The sequence below is a fragment of the Gadus morhua genome, chromosome 20, assembly GCF_902167405.1.
Source record: "Gadus morhua chromosome 20, gadMor3.0, whole genome shotgun sequence".
Classification (NCBI taxonomy): Eukaryota; Metazoa; Chordata; class Actinopteri; order Gadiformes; family Gadidae; genus Gadus; species Gadus morhua.
The window spans coordinates 21,888,302-21,908,275 of record NC_044067.1 but is presented as its reverse complement, the minus strand read 5'-3'; the positions used below and the strand labels follow the sequence as shown (position 1 = coordinate 21,908,275).

The window sequence follows — 19,974 nt, the reverse complement described above, 5'->3', positions numbered from 1 at the left end:
CGCATCTCTGCCGCTCCGTTACTCGGTAACGGAGATGTTACGTCTACGGATCTTCTCAAGGACCCAACCACCTCAGCTTGCATCCCACCAGGACATTCTCAAACGACCAAAATACATCCACCGAGGCTCTGGACGGAATTTTCAGTACACTCACACCAGCAACAAAAACATCCGCTCCTTCTGGTCCACTGGGCCCCGCCCCCCTCCTCGCACAGCCCGTACGGTCAGTCCCGTCAATCACAGTGTACTGTCCCCTCTGCTCCAAGCAACCTGCTACACTCCACTCACCTGTCTGAAACTCTGTCTGCTGAACACCAGATCCCTCAGTAATAAGGCCCTTTTGATAAATGACTTTATTGTTGACCAGAGCCTAGATATTCTCTGCCTCACTGAGACCTGGCAACAACCAAATGACTTCTTCCATCTAAATGAAGCTGTCCCACCAGGTTTTTCGTTTATTAGTAAACCCCGGGTTAATGGGAGGGGGGGTGGCCTTGCTCTCCTCCATCGTGATAACATCAAAGTCACCACTGTCACAGTCCCCCTTCATTCCTCCTTTGAATGTCTAGCTGTAAAACTCTCAGGCCCCAAACCCACTATCATTGTCACCATTTACAGACCACCAAAACCCTCCGTCGTTTTCCTCAATGAATTCTCATCACTACTTACATCTGTATGTGCAATGTCCCCCACTGTTATCCTCCTTGGTGATTTCAACATCCACATTGATAACCCATCCTGTACTTTTGCTAATGACTTCACATCACTTCTAGACTGTCTTGGCATCACACAACATGTCAACCTCCCAACCCATAACAAAGGTCACATTCTGGATTTAATCTGCTGCACTGACATCACTCCCACTAACCTTGATGTCATTGATTTCCCCATCTCCGACCACAAAGCTGTACTTTTTGACATTCATACCCAACTACACAAAACCAAGGAACAACGGACCATCTCCTTCAGAAACATCAAACTTATCAACACCACAGACCTCTCCACCATGATCAGCTCCTACCCCAACCCTCCCCCAGCTTCCTCCCTGACTGACCTGGTGACTCACTACAATAACTGCCTCTCCTCCTCCCTCACCACCCTGGCCCCCCTGAAAACCCGCTCAGTCTCATTCACCCACACTGCTCCCTGGTTCACTCCTCATCTGCGCCAGCTCAAAGCCACTGGTCGTCGACTGGAGCGACTCTACAGTAAGACTCAACTCACTGTACACCGCCAAATGTATTCGGACCACCTCCATCACTACAAGAATGCCCTCACCACTGCCAAAACCTCATACTACTCCAACCTCATCAACACTGGTACAGGCAACAGCAGAGTCCTCTTCTCAACAGTCAGCCACTTACTTCTGCCTCCTAAATCTCTCCCTCCAGACATTTCCACCACCCAATGCACTGCGTTCCTTGACCTTTTCAGCTCTAAAATCAACACCATTCACCAAAAACTGGCCTCATCTCGTACCCCCTCTGATGACCCACCCTGGATGATCACCTCTGGCCAACCTCTCATCAGCTCCCTCTCTGACTTCACCCTAGTAACAGAACAGACCGTTTCAGAACTCATCCGCAAAGCCAAAACCACCACCTGTCAGCTCGATCCTCTTCCCACCTCCCTTGTCAAAGCATGTCTTCCGTCCATCTACCCCATGATCACCAACATAATTAACTCCTCCCTCACTACTGGTACTGTACCCCCCACTCTCAAGCTGGCTGCCATCACTCCCATCCTAAAAAAACCTGGTGCTGACCCAACTGACCTTAACCATTACCGGCCCATCTCCAATCTCCCTTTCATCTCCAAAACACTTGAAAGGGTGGTTGCCGCACAACTACAGTCCCACCTCGACACTAACAATCTCCACGAACCGTTCCAATCTGGCTTCCGTCCAAAACACAGCACTGAAACAGCCCTAGTCAAAATCACCAACGACCTCCTCCTTGCAGCCGACTCTGGATTACTCACCATTCTCATCCTCCTCGATCTCAGCGCAGCATTCGACACCATCTCCCACCCTCTGCTCCTGGACCGCCTAGCTGGTATTAAGATCACTGGTGCTGCACTCTCCTGGTTTACATCATACCTCACCGGCCGTCAACAATTTGTTCAACTAAGCAACCACAAGTCTGGGTGTTCAGGTGTCTCACTGGGCGTCCCCCAGGGGTCAGTCTTGGGTCCACTCCTCTTCACCACTTACCTCCTCCCGCTGGGCACACTCCTCCGTCACCATGGGGTCCATTTTCATTGCTACGCTGACGACACACAGGTCTACATCTCCACCAAACCCACCGCTGCCATCCCCCCCACCTCCCTCATCACGTGCCTGGAAGAGATCCGGAGCTGGTTGAGCAGGAACTTCCTGAAACTCAATGGAAACAAGACCGAGGCCCTGCTCATCGGATCCAAATCCACCCTCACTAAATCACAACACACCCCAGCTCCACTCATAATTATCGATGGATTCCCAGTACCCTTCTCCTCCAAAGTCAAGAGCCTCGGCGTCATCCTGGACAACACCCTCTCATTCGCACCCCATATTCACAACATCACCCGGACTGCATTCTTCCACCTCCGCAACATCGCCAGACTCCGCCCATCACTGACCCAATCCAGCGCTGAAATCCTAGTTCACTCATTTGTCACATCACGCATAGACTACTGCAACGCCCTCCTCACCGGACTCCCCACCAAACTTATCAACAGACTGCAGATCATTCAGAACTCAGCCGCCCGGATCATCACCCGCACCAAATCATCTGACCACATCACCCCTGTCCTCATTCAACTTCACTGGCTCCCAGTACACTACCGCATCCAATACAAAACCCTACTCCTCACCTACAAAGCTCTTCACAACCTAGCCCCCAGTTATCTCTGCGACCTCCTCCAAGAATACACTCCCTCCCGCTCCCTCCGCTCAACCTCTGCTGGACTACTATGTATCCCCACATCACGACTCACTTCAATGGGTGCCCGGTCATTCAGCTGTTCAGCACCCAGGCTCTGGAACTCCCTCCCCCCACACATAAAACAGTCAGACACCATTTCAACCTTCAAGTCACAGCTCAAAACTCACTTGTTCAAACTCGCACACAACGTCTAACTGATCACTGTTTTGATTGTTTTGTTTTTTATTTATTTCTTATTGCTTATGTTTATTTATTTATTTATTTTTTCCACAATGTCTTGCTTTTTAAAAAATGTATGATGACTATATGCTCTGTAAGGTGACCTTGGGTGTCTTGAAAGGCGCCTCTAAATTAAATGTATTATTATTATTATTATAAAACCAGGTTGGTTAACTTAAAGTTGCTTATTTAACCCGGAGCTTGGGATAATCAATTAAACACTAACAGAGGAGGCAAAACGATAGTTATGTTATTATAACTCTAGTTCTATGATTGTAGGCGTAGCCGTCTAGGCTTCGCCTTACGGGCTTGTCCCGTGCGCACGCGCGCTGAAAATGTCAAACTATGCACCAATCAGCGTGGGCACCGCCCACATTTCCCACGGTATCGTGTCTATATAATGCGGTGTATACCGTCGCTCATCCTCCACGCTTTTCTTTCAGCATTTGGAGGGTACAGCAGGTGGGAAACTAGACGTCTACGCCTACAATCATAGAACTAGAGTTATAATAACATAACTATCGTTCTATTTCATGTAGGCTACGCCGTCTAGGCTACGCCTTATTGGCTAAGGTGAAGCTGCGAGCGGAGCCCAATCAATGTACTCCTGCTGGACCCCAGTCAAAACGACTTAAGTCACCAGAGCACATTAAGACTCAAAAACGCCAAGGAAGTGTAAAACACAACAGCTTAATAAAAAACGAATTCCTCCTAGATCAAGCAAGGCAATGATCAAGAGAGAAAAAAGTGAGTCTATAAAGACTCCGGCTCTAATCCGTGCTTCATGGAACCCATGAAAAGGAAAAGAAAAACCAGAGCAACACGGTTTCCATTAGGTCCGCTACCACCGGGGGCGGAGTTACGGAATCCGGCTCTCCAATAAGGGGTCTCTCTCGGCCATTTCTGCTTTTGAAAGAAACGGCGGGAGTGCCATACTGGCAAACAAAACCACCTGACAATTGGTGGGCCAATAGAAAAACCCCCTAGCCTGTTTTTCATTTGAAAAACGGTGGGAGAGTTAGACTGGTGTCGTGGCAATTTCTCTATTAGATATTGCGTCTGAGACAGATGAGATCTTTAGATGCAAAAAAGCACACAATACTTGTAGGCAATTGCTGGTCGCATATATTTGTATTAAAAAGTACTAACAAAGATACATCTCAATATGCATCAACAAACAATAAAAAACAGGCATACAATAATAATCTGAGGCCTCAGATGAGAGCTTCTCTTTGCATGTTACTTCACTCTCTGAAGGTACGCTGGGGAGAAGTCCCCTGAGTGTTTGAAAGAAATGAGTTCTTATTCACTGGGGTTGGCATCTGGAGGGGGTGTCCCCCCCATAAAACCAACAGCCTTTGTTTACCAGATGGTAATCTTTTCTATTGAAGCCCCCCCCCGATGTCATTTGAGGGGTCGGCGGCCGTGAGTGACCTTCTGGTCTCGTTGACGTTAGCCAGGGGGTTGAGGACATCAAAGCATTACGATTGGCTGATTTACAACACACGAAGATAGGTACAGGCAGGCAATAAAATGCTTCACACGACTCTCGAACGTTCACACTTTAAATGACCCAAAAGGAGCCCAGAAGGCAGACACTATATAAAATTACACAGAATAGCAACAAAACTTAAATTCATATAGACCAAAACAATACAACATGTAGATTTTCCATCACAATCCCCCCTTTGATTATTTTATAATCACAAATTCAAAAATCTATCATGTCCGACCATCAGCACTTCTTCGCTTTTATAGGAGGTTGTTCAGACTATTTATACCACCGTTCGCTTTTACAGAAGGTAGCATAAAATCGCCTAACATCACAATCAAGTCATCTGTTTCCATATATTCAAAAGTCATAAAAATAAAAACAGAAAAGAAAACTAAAACAAAGAAACAAGGCTACCTTTTAAAACATTTCTAAACAAAAATATTCTTATTTGATGTGTCCTTAATGTTGCTTCCGTGATACTAACACATGAGTAGTTGGCAAGCACTTAATGTTTACTACTCTAAACATTAATTGTCAATCCAGTCAGCATTAATAACACACAGTATAACCCAACATTTAAACGGTATTCCTCTTCTCTTTCCCATTGTCCTTCATGATGTCTCTGAGGGACCTACATGGGGTTTGTCTAATTTTTTTTTTTTAGTAATTATTTCCTTTGGTTTGCTTTGGTATACCCAAGGTTGTTGTTGTGGGCTCCCCATCCCCCCTCTTGACGCATGATTCTCCCATGTGTCAATTTACCATAAATAAGGGAAAGCCCAGACCTGTAAGCATGGCTTGCTGTTGCGAGCGCACCAAAAACCTTCTACTTTAATTCTGAAAAACATTGTAGCATACATCATGGTTATGCTTTTTGGGGTTCAATTTTAACGTTTTGTGCCTTAATGAATTCTACCGCTGTCGTACATTTGAACTCTGTCTAACACATTTCTTTAACCTTCAACTTTTCTACTTGTCTATGTTTCTTCAAACCACTTTTCCTGATGACTTTCAAACCTTTCAGATGTAAGAAATTATCACACAATTTATACACAGTCCTAGTTACACATTAGATCTTTCTCTTGTAATATGTATGCTGTGTTTAGTGCGATACTTTACATCCGCCTGGACACTGCTCTTCTCTCCATCCGCCTGGACACGCCTCCACCTCTCTCTTTTTGCTTTCTGCCTCTCATTTGCATCACGGGCTGTCCTTTGAAGTGCCTGTCCCCACGTCTCTCCCGTCTCTGAGACCCTCCTTTGTCTCAATGTTCAGGCCACTTCAATGTGGCTACACAGGCACCATGGAGGCCACCACTCTGGTGCTTTGGTCCTGCTGGACTGTCTCCTTGTGTCGTCCAGCAGACCGTTCCGTAGCTCTTCAGGTGGGCCTCCCATGGTCTGTAACTTCATAAAGTCTGATGCAGAGGAGTTGTGACGTGGGGTATTTGCACTGTATTGGGCCACTGGTCGGGCTGAAAGCAGGAGGAGGAGGAGCGTTGTCCAGGTCCGGATCTATTTGAACAAAACTCGATGCAGATGGGTTATCTCTCTCCCCACCCCTTTCCTTATCTTGTCTTGCCTTACGTTCTCATCTATCTCTTCTCCTTCCATAACACATACTTCTTCCAATCTCTCTCATACGTTCATTAATTCACCTTGTTGCCATTTGGCCATAAAACATTAACAAAATATCATAATATAAAAATCTGCATTTTCAATATTAGGCAATACACTTCTGTTGTCAGTCGGGGATCAGTCGGGGTTAGTCTGGGTCAGTTGGGGTCATGTCATGGCTGTGTGATATGGTTGACCATTAAAATGGTTGTGTTAGATTGTAATAATCGAGTGTCCACTGTCTACAATAGCCCGTTGTTTGAAATAACCATATCTAATATTAAATTTAGCTGATTAGCTCGCTTAAGGCTGGTGAGAACCATACAACATTAATTTGGATGTGGTGGTAGTGTGCGTTGTGTTTGTGTTATGGTGCTCATACCTCCTCCTTGGACCTGTCCTGCTCCGGCGTCCCGTCAATGCGAAATCCCCCCTTCACCTCCGCCTCTTGGATGATTCACAGTCACTTCACGGGAAGGTGCGGTTTCCCAGCCGTCCGCTTCATCGTTTTCCCCATTTCTAATGGGACAATCTTTTAACCAATGATCCTTGGAGCCACAATACAAACAGTCCCGGTTGATTACTCCACGGGACTTTCTCTCTTCTGGCCGGTCGGTTCCTTGGTCTTTGTCGCGACGGGTTGGCTTAGGATTCTCCAGGGCCTCCAGTTGGGCGAGCTGGAGCTTCTTGGTTATCTCTTCTTTTCTATTCTTCTCGAACTTTTCTTTCTTCATGAAGAGATTTTCTGCGTGGGTTGCGTGACTTATAATCAAATCAAGTCTGGCGGTACGCCACCCAATGCAGTGTGTCTCTATGAATTCCGATATTTTGTCGGCCAACGCATCCAGGAAGGCCGCGGTGAGATTTTCTTCGTACGGAGTCTGAACCACCCGGTCGGTTGGTACAGGCACTCCCCCGTGGATCTTAAACACCTTTTCAACGCGGTCCATCAAGTCAGCCACCGTCTCGCCTTCTGTTTGTTTGATCTTTCGAATAGCGGTCCAATCTCTAACCATGGGGAACGCCCCCCTGGCCCGTTCACACAGTCCCTCTACCAGCCGGCGGTACACGGACCCTTGATCCCAATCGAACATTAAATCCGCTTCGTCCCTCCCGGGCATGTCGCCTTGGATCCGACCCCACCTTAGGGTCAGTCTGTACGTACAGAGTTGGCGAACTTCGCTGATGGAGGCCTTGTGTTGTTGGACCAACTCTTGAAGGGCTGTGGCGAAGGCAGCCCCCCCCACTACAGATGGGTCTGGGAGCCATTCCGCTATGTCCTTAATGTCACTGGGTCTCCATGCACGAAAAACGTATGCTGGTCTGCCATCCTGGGGGTTCAGTACTTCGATCATGGGGAATTGTCCATCCATCACGTCCTCATGTTGAGGAGTTGGGGAGAACGCCATTCCCTGGTTCCTCAAGCGGCTGGCGACGGGCTCCCGCTTGGTCGGTGTGGCCGTCGCCTGCTGTGGAGCTTTCCTCTGGCTACGAGTTGCAGGCCTATCTCCTGCCATGCTGCAATCGGGTGCTTTCTCCTCATCTTTGAGGTCAGGGTAGAGATTGTCCGATGATGCGGCTTCAGGGGCGTTGTCATACGGGGGAGGAGAAGGGAGATTCGCACGCGGTCCGCCGGTGCAGTCCAGGTCCGGGTCTATATCTCGGGTGACATTGAGATTAAAAATCCCTACACTCTCTACGCTCTCTGTCCCTGGCTGATTTTTTTTTCTATCCTGGCCCTCTCTTTCCCACAAATAAAACGCACACCAACATAGTTGGGAACTTTTCTTTTTCATTTCTGATTCCAACAATCGTCTCTCTAACTCCTGTAATCTTTTTAAGCTAAAACTCCCCATTTCAGGAAAGCCCAGTTTGCACCAATATTTTAAACCCTCCAGAGCCGCTTCACCATGCTTCTCCAACATCACCTTCGCAGGTCCCGTTATCTCCGTTTTTCCAGATTTGTTCCCCATATTTTAGATCCTTTTACACTAGTTATTATTTAACAAATTATCTAATATCGCCGAAACCTCCTTGTTACTACACACATATAAATATTTATTAACGAATGTATACCTATTATTATTATCTATATATAAATGTGACCCCAACAGCGCATAACGGGGTTCCCTTTACCGTTTTGACAGACCCTCCTGCCCTTTCTGTTACATATATAACATATAGTTCATATATTGACGGAACTTCACCGGAGTTGCTTTACCGTATGTTCCTATAACAAAGTTCGAACGTGGCCGATTTGTTCGAATATACGTTTTCAAAACAGTATATACCGTTTTTATAACGGATTTTATGTAGCTTAAAAGTATTTTCAAGCTACAGAAGTATTGAGATCTCACCTGCTCGAATTCTTTTGTTTCCTTCTGGATACCGTACTGAAGAAGCCTTAGTTTATCCCCCACAGGCACTCTCTCCTCGACCCCATTAGTCTGGTTACAGTCACCTGGAGGCGGGGTAGAGCTTTGGGACCGACTCGGACCTGTTTTGGAGCGATATTTCGTGGAATCTTCAGGTTAGATATCCCGGACGAGCCCCCAAATTGTCGTGGCAATTTCTCTATTAGATATTGCGTCTGAGACAGATGAGATCTTTAGATGCAAAAAAGCACACAATACTTGTAGGCAATTGCTGGTCGCATATATTTGTATTAAAAAGTACTAACAAAGATACATCTCAATATGCATCAACAAACAATAAAAAACAGGCATACAATAATAATCTGAGGCCTCAGATGAGAGCTTCTCTTTGCATGATACTTCACTCTCTGAAGGTACGCTGGGGAGAAGTCCCCTGAGTGTTTGAAAGAAATGAGTTCTTATTCACTGGGGTTGGCATCTGGAGGGGGTGTCCCCCCCATAAAACCAACAGCCTTTGTTTACCAGATGGTAATCTTTTCTATTGAAGCCCCCCCCCGATGTCATTTGAGGGGTCGGCGGCCGTGAGTGACCTTCTGGTCTCGTTGACGTTAGCCAGGGGGTTGAGGACATCAAAGCATTACGATTGGCTGATTTACAACACACGAAGATAGGTACAGGCAGGCAATAAAATGCTTCACACGACTCTCGAACGTTCACACTTTAAATGACCCAAAAGGAGCCCAGAAGGCAGACACTATATAAAATTACACAGAATAGCAACAAAACTTAAATTCATATAGACCAAAACAATACAACATGTAGATTTTCCATCACACTGGTAGTCAAGTCCAACTCGCCAGCCGGCGAGAGGAAATCCAACCACGCCGCTTTAAAGAACATGTCTATATTCTTAAGCCGTAAAAGGGGTCCCGGACTCCAGCACAGAGTTGCCGAGTGAACCCCTGGACATGTCTGACATGTAAAAACGGACCAAGGGGCCAGGGGAAGACCAAGACGCAGCCGTGCAAATGTCTTCCACCGAAACGCCCTTGAGTAGAGCCGTTGAAGCGGCCACGCTCCGTGTGGAGTGAGCTTTAACGCCCAACGGTGGCGCCAAGCCCTGCCGAGAGTAGGCTAAGCAAACACCCTCACATATCCAGCGAGAAAACCGCTGCTTAGAGAGAGCGCGGCCCCTGCTAGCGTCGCTATAACACACAAACAACTGTTGTGTGGAGCGGAACACAGCCGAGCGATTCACGTACATAGCCAATGGCCGAACCGGGCACAGGAGATGCAACTCCGCCTCCGCCTCACTAGAATTAGGCGGGGGTTGAAAAGCCTTAAGCACAATATCCCTTGTACGAAAATCACTATTAATGTTCTTCGGGAGGAATGCAGGATTAGGTCTGAGCAACACGAAGGAGCTGTCCTCGTTTAGCAACAAGCAACTCGGACTGACAGACAGAGCGGTTAGCTCACCGGCCCGCTTGGCAGAAACCAAGGCCAACAAGAGCGCCGTCTTAAAGGACAGGGCATCCAAAGGGGCCTGAGAAAGAGGCTCGAAAGGATCCCTGGACAATCCGCGCAACACGGTGGGGAGATCCTAGCGTGGTGTAAGCACGCGTGAAAACAGGCCAAACCCGTCTAGCCCCACGCAAGAATCTCTTGACCAGTGGATGGCTGAAGATCGGTCCACCATCACAGCCTGCATGGCCAGCCGAAACGGCTGCCGCATAGACCTTGGTAGTGGAGAAGGCCAAACCTTTCTCCTATAAGTTTTGCAGAAACGAAAGCACGCTTCCCACTTCGCATTGAGATGGGACAGCGTGGTTCCTCTCACACCAATTAGAGAAGGCGCACCACTTCGCCGCATAGAGGGAAGCAGTAGAAGGCGCACGAGCACTCTAAATAGTGTTGATAACCGTCTCAGGCAAACCTTTGCCCTGCAGGATCAACCTCTCAGGAGCCAAACCAACAGCCGTCCCGAGACATTGGGCGGTTGGTGCACCGTCCCGTGGGCCTGTGAAAGCGCATCCGGCCTGAACGGTACCGGCCACGGCGCCGTCCGCGAGAGTGCGGCCAGCTCTGGAAACCACAGAGTTGATCGGTTCTCCGGGGCCACTAATATCAGGGACAGTCTCTCCTGTCTGACCCGTTCCAGAAGAGGAAGGATCAGCTTGGATCAGGGAAACACATACAAGAGTGCCCGCGCATACAAGAGAGCCCGCGGCCAAGGTGTGTGTGCCAACGCATCTACCCCCAACGGGGGGAGATCCCGACGCACTGCAGGGCCACAACCTGCAGTGCGTGTTCTCCCTGGACGCGACGAGGTCCACCTGCGCCGTCCCGAACCTCTGCCAGATCAGTCTGACAATGTCGGGATGTAACCGCCATTCGTCTCGGCGGGGACTGCCTCGAGACATGAGGTCCGCCCCAAAGTTCTGGGCGCCCGCGATATGCAGGGCTCTCAGACTGAGGAGATACTGATGAGCCCAAAGCCAGAGCTCGACCGCCTTTCGGTGGAGAGCAGGGGAGCGGACTTCCCCCCGTCTGTTGATGTACGCCGCCGCCGACACACTGTCTGTCCTGATCAGAACGGGGCGGCCGCACACCAGGTGAAAGAAAGGCAACAGCACTTTCCTCACAGCGTCGAGCTCCAACACATTTATGTGTGCTGCAGAGGGCGTGCGCCACTCGTCTCCGACCGAGTGAGAGAGGCACGTTCTTCCCCAACCCGTCAACGAGGCGTCCGTGAAGACCACTATGTAGGACGCCACCCTGCCCCGGGGATCACCCCTGAGAAGGGTGGAGGGTCTTTTCCAATATTCCAGGTCTGGCGACACCGAACGGGGAACGAGGAGCCCCCTGAGCTTGTGTCGCCTGGGGTCCAACCGTTGGCGAGCAAAACACAGCTGGAGTCTGCGCATAAAAGGCAGACCCAGGGGGACCACGGAGTGGGCAGCTGCCATCAGCCCTAACAGGCGCATGGTGGACAGTGCGGTCACGTTTCTGCGAATGCAAACGGGAGAGCGCCGACAGGATGGCGTCTCGCCGAGGAGGCGAAAGCATCGCAGTCATGGTGGCTGAGTCTAGGCAAAGCCCCGAGTAGACTGTCTGCCGGCTGGGGAGCGGGGAGCTCTTCCCCAGTTGATGGCAAAACCCAGGAAGGAAAGATGGTTTATCACCAACATGGTGTCCCTTCTCGTGGTCTCCTCTGAGTTGCTCAGAATAAGCAGGTCGTCTAGGTAGAAGAGAATCCTCTTTCCCTGACGCCTGAGCGGTTCCAACGCCGTCTCCACACACTTTGAGAAGGTGCGCGGAGCCAGGGAGTAGCCGAACGGCAGACACTGGTACTCGTACGCCATCCCCATAAAGGCAAACGGAGAAACTTCCTGTGCGCCTGCCGAACAGGGACGTGGAGGTAAGCATCCTTGAGATCCAGGGATGTTAACCAATCGCCCTCTCTCACACACCGGAACAACGCTCCAACAGTGAGCATTCTGAACTTCCTCATGGCAACGAATCTGTTGAACACGCGAAGATCCAGAATAGTTATCTTTTCCCCTGACTTCTTGGAAACCAGGAAGTAGCGGGAATAAAACCCTAGGTGAGACTCGTGTGGGGGAACGACAGTGATGGCCCCCTTCACCAAGAGACGTGCCACCTCTGCTGCCAGAGCCGTGCTCGCAGCCGGGTCCCGTAGCGTGGTCTCCACCAACCCCATAAAGGGTGGGAGACGACGCTTGAACTGTATGGGATGGCCCCATCCCAACGTGGTGTCCAACCACGGTGGCAGAACGCACCGCTCTTGCCAACACGCATAGCAGTCGGAGAGAGGGTGAGCCGACAGCTGAGGAAGACCGTCCAGGAATAACCCATATTCCTCGGCCCCTGCCGTCTCCACACTGCGTGTGAACCAAAGGGGGCTTCCCATGAAAGGGAGGAGGCTCAGCGAGCGTAGGATACGTACCAGAACCAGCCGCTGTAAAAACAACGAGCTGTCTAGACGTCGCGCTCGTGCCCGCTGAACAGGGAGCGAGCCGTCCGGCCGCCGCACCTGTGCGCATGCGCTGTCCGCAGGCTGTAGCCACAGCGCGCGGACCCGTCTCCTCACCTCCCACAAACTGTTGAAGGGAGGTAGAGGGGATAATGTGGGGAACCAGGAGACCGGTACAAGCGACCGTATCCAAGGGCTTGTGCAACGAGTCTCTGATCCGTCCACGAGGCTCCAAAGGACGCCGCTTCTTAGAAGCAGGTGAACCAGAGGCCATGTGAACACGCCGTCCGACCACCACCCTACAGCCACCGGGCTGAGGGGGGGAAAGAGGCAACATGGAGGAACGCACCACAAGCGTAGGACGCAGGTGTCCTAAGGAATAACAATGTCTAATAATGTCTGTGAGAATCGTTCCCGGTTCGGGGCAATTCTCACGGGCTCCTCCCACCAGCAGGCCGGGAGGAAGCGGGGTCCAGGCCGGTCCCAGCGTTCCGGGGGGCCGCCTCAATGATCAGAACGCTGAATAGGGACGTGGAAGTAAGTATCCTTGAGATCCAGGTATGTGAACCAATCGCCCTCTCTCACACACCGGAGCAACGCTCCGACAGTGAGCATTCTGATTTTCCTCGCGGCAACGAATCTGTTGAACACGCGAAGATCCAGAATAGGTCTCTTTTCCCCTGACTTCTTGGAAACCAGGAAGTAGCGGGAATAAAACCCTAGGTGAGACTCGTGGGGGGGGAACGACAGTGATGGCCCCATTCACCAAGAGACGGGCCACCTCTGCTGCCAGAGCCGTGCTCGCAGCCGGGTCCCGTAGCGTGGTCTCCACCAACCCCATAAAGGGTGGGGGACGACGCTTGAACTGTATGGGATGGCCCCATCTCAACGTGTTGTCCAACCACGATGGTAGAACGCACCGCCGACAATCTGTCTCTGGAGATGGTCGGGGGGCAGCGGCCTGTTGATGTACGCCGCTGCCGACACGCTGTCTGGCCTGAGGAATATCCCTCTTTAGGTACCATGTACTGCCGGTTGGCCGAACGGTCTTTACTTTTTTCTTTAATAGGGAAAGAAAAAGTAGGAGCAAGCGTCCGAAACTTCCCGGTCCGTGGCGCTGCTGCTCTCCCCGTGCGCGGCGGCTGCGGCTGCTGCTGCTGCTGCACCGGGGCTGGAGTCGGAGGCGGCCCCCTGGAACGCTGGGACCGGCCTAGACCCCGCTTCCTCCCAGCCTGCTGGCGGGAGGAGCTCGTGAGAATCGCCCCGAACCGGGAACGATTCTCACGGACTGACTGCTGGTGCGCGAGCACCTCGGAGAACCTGGGACCAAATAGGCCATCCGGCGCTAGTGGACCCTGGACGAGGCTGGCCCGCTCTCGTTCCGGCACCGCAGTGTGGGAGAGCCATATGACCCTTTGAATCATGGTAGCCCACGACATATGCTGGTCGGCCGAAACGGCTATCGGCTGGCATAGCTGGAGGATGGCGCTGGAAAAGCGGGAAACCGCCAGCCAACTCGCGGCTTCCTCCGGGCCGTAGGCCTCCCTGTCAGCCGACAAGGAGACCATGGCAGAGGAGAGCAGGGCGATGTTGTTGACCGCCGCCGCGGATTGAGAGGCACAAACGAACACCCTGTCCGTTAGGCCGACAATCTGCTTCTGGAGGCGGCCGGGGGGCAGCGGCTTTTCGTTAGGGAGCCATCCGGCGCCCGGACAGAGAAGCGCTGCCAGGGGAGGCTCCAGGCGAGGGATCCCCCTCGCCTGAGTATCGGCCCACCCCTCCACGTTGGTGAAATCCGTGTAGGATCTTACCGGAGCCTTCAGGGTCGAAGGGTCCTCACCTGCAGCAATAAACAAGTGCTGCAAAGGCGGGAACAAGGGGCACTGGGTAACCCGCCGGGAAAAAGATGGGGTGCGAAAGCACTCGCCCTGCATATCGTCAGATACGGGGGCGAGAGGCGGGGCCGACATGGGAATCCCTTTGATGGCCGCCGCCTCACCCATGATCTCCCGGAAGAGATCGGTCATCCGGCGCGGACCCTCGTGTTGTATGACGGTGGCGGTTGTAACCCGAGAGCGGGAAAAACCGGACGCCGAGTCGCCGAAGACGTCGTCCAGGGAGGCATCGATGATGCCATCGTCGACGTCAGGGCCGGCCCTGAACAGGTCGATGGCGTCAGCCAGTTCCACCGCAGGGGAAAAGAAGAGATGCCTGGAGAGGATCCCCTCTTCAGGCATGGTCGGCGTGGTCGGCACCGAGGCACCGAAAGCACGCCAAGTCCCCGTCACCCGGTGCCAGGGAGGCGGGATAGGAGGCGCATAGGAGTCCTGAAAAGGACCTAGCTCCAGGAGCGCTCTCAGGTGGCCCTGAAAAGGGCCGTTTGTCGGCGGCCTCGCCCGAGCCGCTGCCACCGGCTTGGGAGATCCGTGTTGAAGTTCTCATCTTCTTAATAGTAGTTCTCAATTTCTCGCTGATAAGCACAAGTGCTGAAAGAAAAGGGAGGATGAGCGACGGTATACACCGCGTTATATAGACACGATACCGTGGGAAATGTGGGCGGTGCCCACGCTGATAGGTGCATAGTTTGAACGGCGTAGCCTACATGAAATAGAACGGACGGTTTTACCCATGAGGGCTGGGCGTCGGTCCGCAACCGTAACAGAGACAAACGCTTCACACCCACATGCACTCTCACACAAACAGGCAGACAGACAGACAGACACACACACACACACCACTCCTTCGCTCCCAATCCAATCGGCGATCCGGTAAAAAAATTGTAACGCACAGTGTCTTTGATGAGTAACTTTAATCTGATTACTGGTTTGGAAATAGTAACGCGTTAGATTACTCGTTACTGAAAAAAGTGGTCCGAGGCCAGTAACGCGTTACTAATTAACGCGTTACTGGCATCACTGCATTCAATACATAATTTCTTATAAATTATTAGGATTTATTTTTAATTAAATTCCCTTGCATACATGGCAATTGAGGCAATCCAAAACATTTTCACTCTTTTGTTCATGTTTTTTTCCATTGTATAATATTTACCCAGGGAGTTAAATTGCACTACACCTCCTGCCTCTGTCCAAACACAGTGCAGGAGCAGTTCTAGGGGAAGAGAGCATTCTGGAGCAGGTGGACTTCACCTAGACTTGGATCGTTCATTCTCTCCGTTCCTGTCGGTAACCATGGCTACGATGGGTAACATCATCTTCTGGAGGTGTGTCCCATTTAACCTCACTTAAAATACCTAAATGGCCCTTGGGGAATTGAATTGTTAATATAATTCTATACATACTAAAGGGATTCAAATTGGCCTCATGATTTCGCTGTCTTCTTTTGCAGTATAATCATTCATTAATTGATATATCATACCAAAAAAGCAGCATCGAAGACAAGGACATTTGATTCATAGTAACTTGACACACTGAAAAGATTTCAAGGAAATATACGCATGATAATGGTTATCTTCGTATAATAGACGACTGGGGCAGCTAGGGGCAGACCGCCTCAAAACGTTGAAAAGTCGAAGACCTCGACTTGCCCCTGCCAGGCCCCTAGCTCCTTGCCGAACCCCAGGCCCCCAAAGCCACAGGCCCCTGCTAAGCCCCAGGCCCCTGCCAGGCCCCTGCAAGGCCCCTGCTAAGCCCCAGGACCCTGCCAGGCCCCTGCCAGGCCCCTGCTATGCCCCAGGCCCCTGCCAGGCCCCTGCAAGGCCCCTGCTAAGCCCCAGGCCCCTGGCCCCCCTGCCAGGCCCCTGCCAGGCCTCAGGCCCCTGCTAAGCCACATGCCCTTGCCAAGCCACAGGCCCCTGCTAAGACCCAGATCCCTGCAAGGCCCCAGGCCCCTACTAGACACCAGGCCCTGGCTCCAGGCCTGCAGCTGATGCTCCTCCTTGCCCCCCAAGCCAGAGGCCCCTGCCAAGCCCCAGCCGAGCCCCAGACCCCTAACCGATTCCCAGTCCGCCCAAGCCACAGGCCCCTGCTAAGACCCAGGCCCCTGCTAGACCCAGGCCCCGGCTCCAGGCCTGCAGCTGATGCTCCTCCTTGGAGCGGACAGAGATGACGTAATTCCCTCGAAGTAGCCCTGGGTAAACAGAGTGGGAGGCCTTGTGATAAGGATAGTGTACATGCATTGGAAGTTTATATTCAATACATTATTTATTATAAATTATAACGATTTATTTTTAACACAACCTAGGAAAATCAGTAAAGAATAATTTTAAAGACGATTCCCTTGCATACATGGCAATTGAAGCAATCCAAAACATTTAAAAAAACCTTTGTTTCCATTGTATAATATTTACCCAGGGAGTTAAATTGCACTACACCTCCTGCCTCTGTCCAAACACAGTGCAGGAGCAGTTCTAGGGGAAGAGAGCATTCTGGAGCAGGTGGACTGCAGAACGGAGCTGTTCACCTAGACTTGGATCATTCATTCTCTCCGTTCCTGTCGGCAACCATGGCTACGATGGGTAACATCATCTTCTGGAGGTGTGTCCCATTTTAACCTCACTTAAAATACCTTAATGGTCCTTGAGGAATTGTATTGTTAAGACTTTTTTATTCTAGCGTGTTCTATTCTAATTATATACATACTAAAGTGAATCAACGTGGCCTCATGATTTCGCTGGCTGTCTTCTTCTTTTTCAGTATGATTGTTCTAATCATAGCTTTCTCAACCCTCATCATCTTGATCCTGGCCTTGAGTTTGAGCAGTAAGTCTTCACTATGCCTTTTCATGTCTGCTCAGCAGCGACTCATCTGTTTATCCATCTGCTTACCATCTATGTGTCTACCAGTTTGGGTCTGTCTTTATGTCTGCCTGTCTATCCGTCAGTTGCTGTCTGCCTGTCTATCTGTACGTCTGTCTACCTGTCTCTCGGTTAGGCTCTGTCCGCCTGCCTGTCCATTTGTCTGTATGTATGTCTGTCTGTGCTGTTGTCATGGTCGGTAGTAAAACAAAGTGGCTGCTGTGTTCCAGATGACTCCTCCTCAACCTCAAGCGTTGTGAGCAGGGACAGATTCCCATTGGCCAACCTGGGACAGGACGTCCTGCTCAGCTGTCACCTGACGGTGGCAGCTGCCGTGCAGGTGACGGGTGCTGTGGCAGTCACCTGGACTAAGGCCTATCTGAGCGGCGAGGTGTACAAATACCAGGACAGCGCTCCGCAGCTAGAGGACCAAAACCCCCAGTTTGATGGAAGGACCCAGGTGTTTCCCGATGCCGTGGCGAGGGGAAACGGCTCCCTGCTGATAATGGCTGTGACGAGCCGCGATGACGGGGTATACACCTGCAGCATCAGCTCCTCCAACCTCGATGGGAGTGTCCACATCCATCTCAGGACAGCAGGTCAGGAGTTTACCCACTTGTGGTAGGGTCAAAATCTGTCGTTTGGTGAGGCCTGAGTCAGTATTTAATTCATTTTTGAACAGATATATGCATATGGCATATGCTTTTTTCCGTTATGTATTTGGTTTACCAAACTCATTTAAGCTTGGGCCATGGTGCTTCTTTAAATGCCAATACATGAAGAGTGATCTTGGAAATGTAATGCGAGGAAAAGTGTGTGTGTGTGCATGTGTGCATGTATGTGTGCCTGTGTGAGTTTCCAAGATCAGCCTATAGCATGTTCTTTCTACCCACCACCTTACAAAGGTATATGTGTAGCAGTCAGAAATAATCAGTTGGTGCTGTAATTAAGGCATAGCCACGCAACAAGTCTTTCATAGTATTTCAAACCACAGGGTGGATCTCCAATCTCTGCTTGTTCCCTGTGTGTCCCCGTCACCATTCCAGCGTATTCCAAACCCACTTTCTCCGTCAAGGATGGCACGCTGACAGCCATGGGTTCAAGATGGCAGCCGGAACCTGAGGTGACTTGGTTGGACTCCAAAGGTACCGTTCTACAGGGAATAACTCTGTTCACCGAGAATCCTACAGGGATGTACAGTTTCGTCAGTAGTCTGAAGCAAGTCAACGTGCCCACGACCTACACATTTAAGGTGCAGAACCTGTTGGTGACAGCCACCTCGTCTACCAATGTAACAGGTAACCAACATACACTAGTATCCATACAAACGTTCATTTGGTGTATTTGTTCAAATCCAATTGGATACAGTATGATTTGGACATACAACTGGTTAACCTTTAATCTATAGTACGTTCAGATTCAAACCACATAATAGAAGTAAGCATTGGTTCAATTGAAATGTGGTTATATGATAACGTGTGTTGTAATCTTATCCATGTGATGATGATATTATGTGTGTGGTGATCGTATACATGGGATGATGAGATAGTGTATGGTGGTCATATACATGATAATATATAATATGAGAATAAGAATTACATGTGTGTTGTGATATTGTCCATTTGATGTTGACATAATGTGAGATGTGATGTTGAGATGAGCTGTGTTGTTGAGTTAATGTGAGTTGTGATGTTGAGTTAATGTGAGTTGTGATGTTGAGTTAATGTGAGTTGTGGTGTTAAGTCAATATGAGTTGTGATGTTGAGTTAATGTGAGTTGTGATGTTGAGTTAATGTGAGTTGTGATGTTGAGTTAATGTGAGTTGTGATGTTGAGTTAATGTGAGTGGTGATGTTGAGTTAATGTGAGTGATGATGTTGAGTTAATCTGAGCTGTGACATTGAGTTAATGTAAATTGTGATGTTGTGTTAATTGGAGTTGTGATGTTGAGTTAATGTGAGTTGTGATGTTGAGTTAATGTGAGTTGTGATATTGAGTTAATGTGAGTTGTGATGTTGAGTTAATGTGAGTTGTGATGTTGAGATAATGTGCATTGTGATGTTGAGTTAATATGAGTTGTGATGTTGAGTTAATGTGAGTTGTGATGTTGAATTAATGTGAGTTGTGATGTTGAGTTAATGTGAGTTGTGATGTTGTGTTTGGTAGGTTCTGGGGTTACAGAAAAGACAACCTTCAGCTTCAGCAGCAGCACAGTGCCGGTCCTCTCGCCCTCCAGGTTTCTGCTTCCTCTCTCTGGTCTGCTCATGTATGCTGTTGGATGTACATGACAACATAACACACACACAAACACACGCCACAGAAAGGGGTGCTTATGCATTATTAGGCAAGTTTCTTGTAGAATATTTTTTAGGTTTTTAAAGGTTGTCTAAACATAATGCTAGTCATATGACAAAGGTATAAAAACGGTTAGTGTACTGAAAGGTTTTTTAAGTTATTGTAATAGTGTTACTATGTAACTACTACAATTTCCAGAGATTTCCCACGATTTTAATTTGATACATTCTGCCTAGATGTTCTGATTAACTTAATTGACTTGACATGATTGATCATCATAATTAATAAAATACCTTG

At 49.7% G+C, this 19,974-nt stretch overlaps 1 protein-coding gene across 2 annotated transcripts; it reads left to right on the top strand.

Moving 5' to 3' along the window:
- The first annotated feature begins 16,916 nt into the window (after positions 1–16,916).
- vtcn1 (V-set domain containing T cell activation inhibitor 1) lies at positions 16,917–19,972 on the top strand. Of its 2 annotated transcripts, none has more exons than XM_030343966.1 (5): positions 16,917–17,123; positions 17,283–17,347; positions 17,614–17,982; positions 18,430–18,528; positions 19,549–19,972. In XM_030343966.1, exons 1-5 carry the CDS (start codon positions 17,092–17,094, stop codon positions 19,668–19,670), a joined length of 687 nt encoding a protein of 228 aa, XP_030199826.1. In that variant the 5' UTR covers positions 16,917–17,091; the 3' UTR covers positions 19,671–19,972. The 2 variants fall into 2 exon arrangements, with proteins under 2 accessions (XP_030199826.1, XP_030199825.1); XM_030343965.1 differs by having other exon boundaries at positions 16,921–17,123; positions 18,430–18,681.
- The last annotated feature ends 2 nt before the right edge of the window (positions 19,973–19,974 follow it).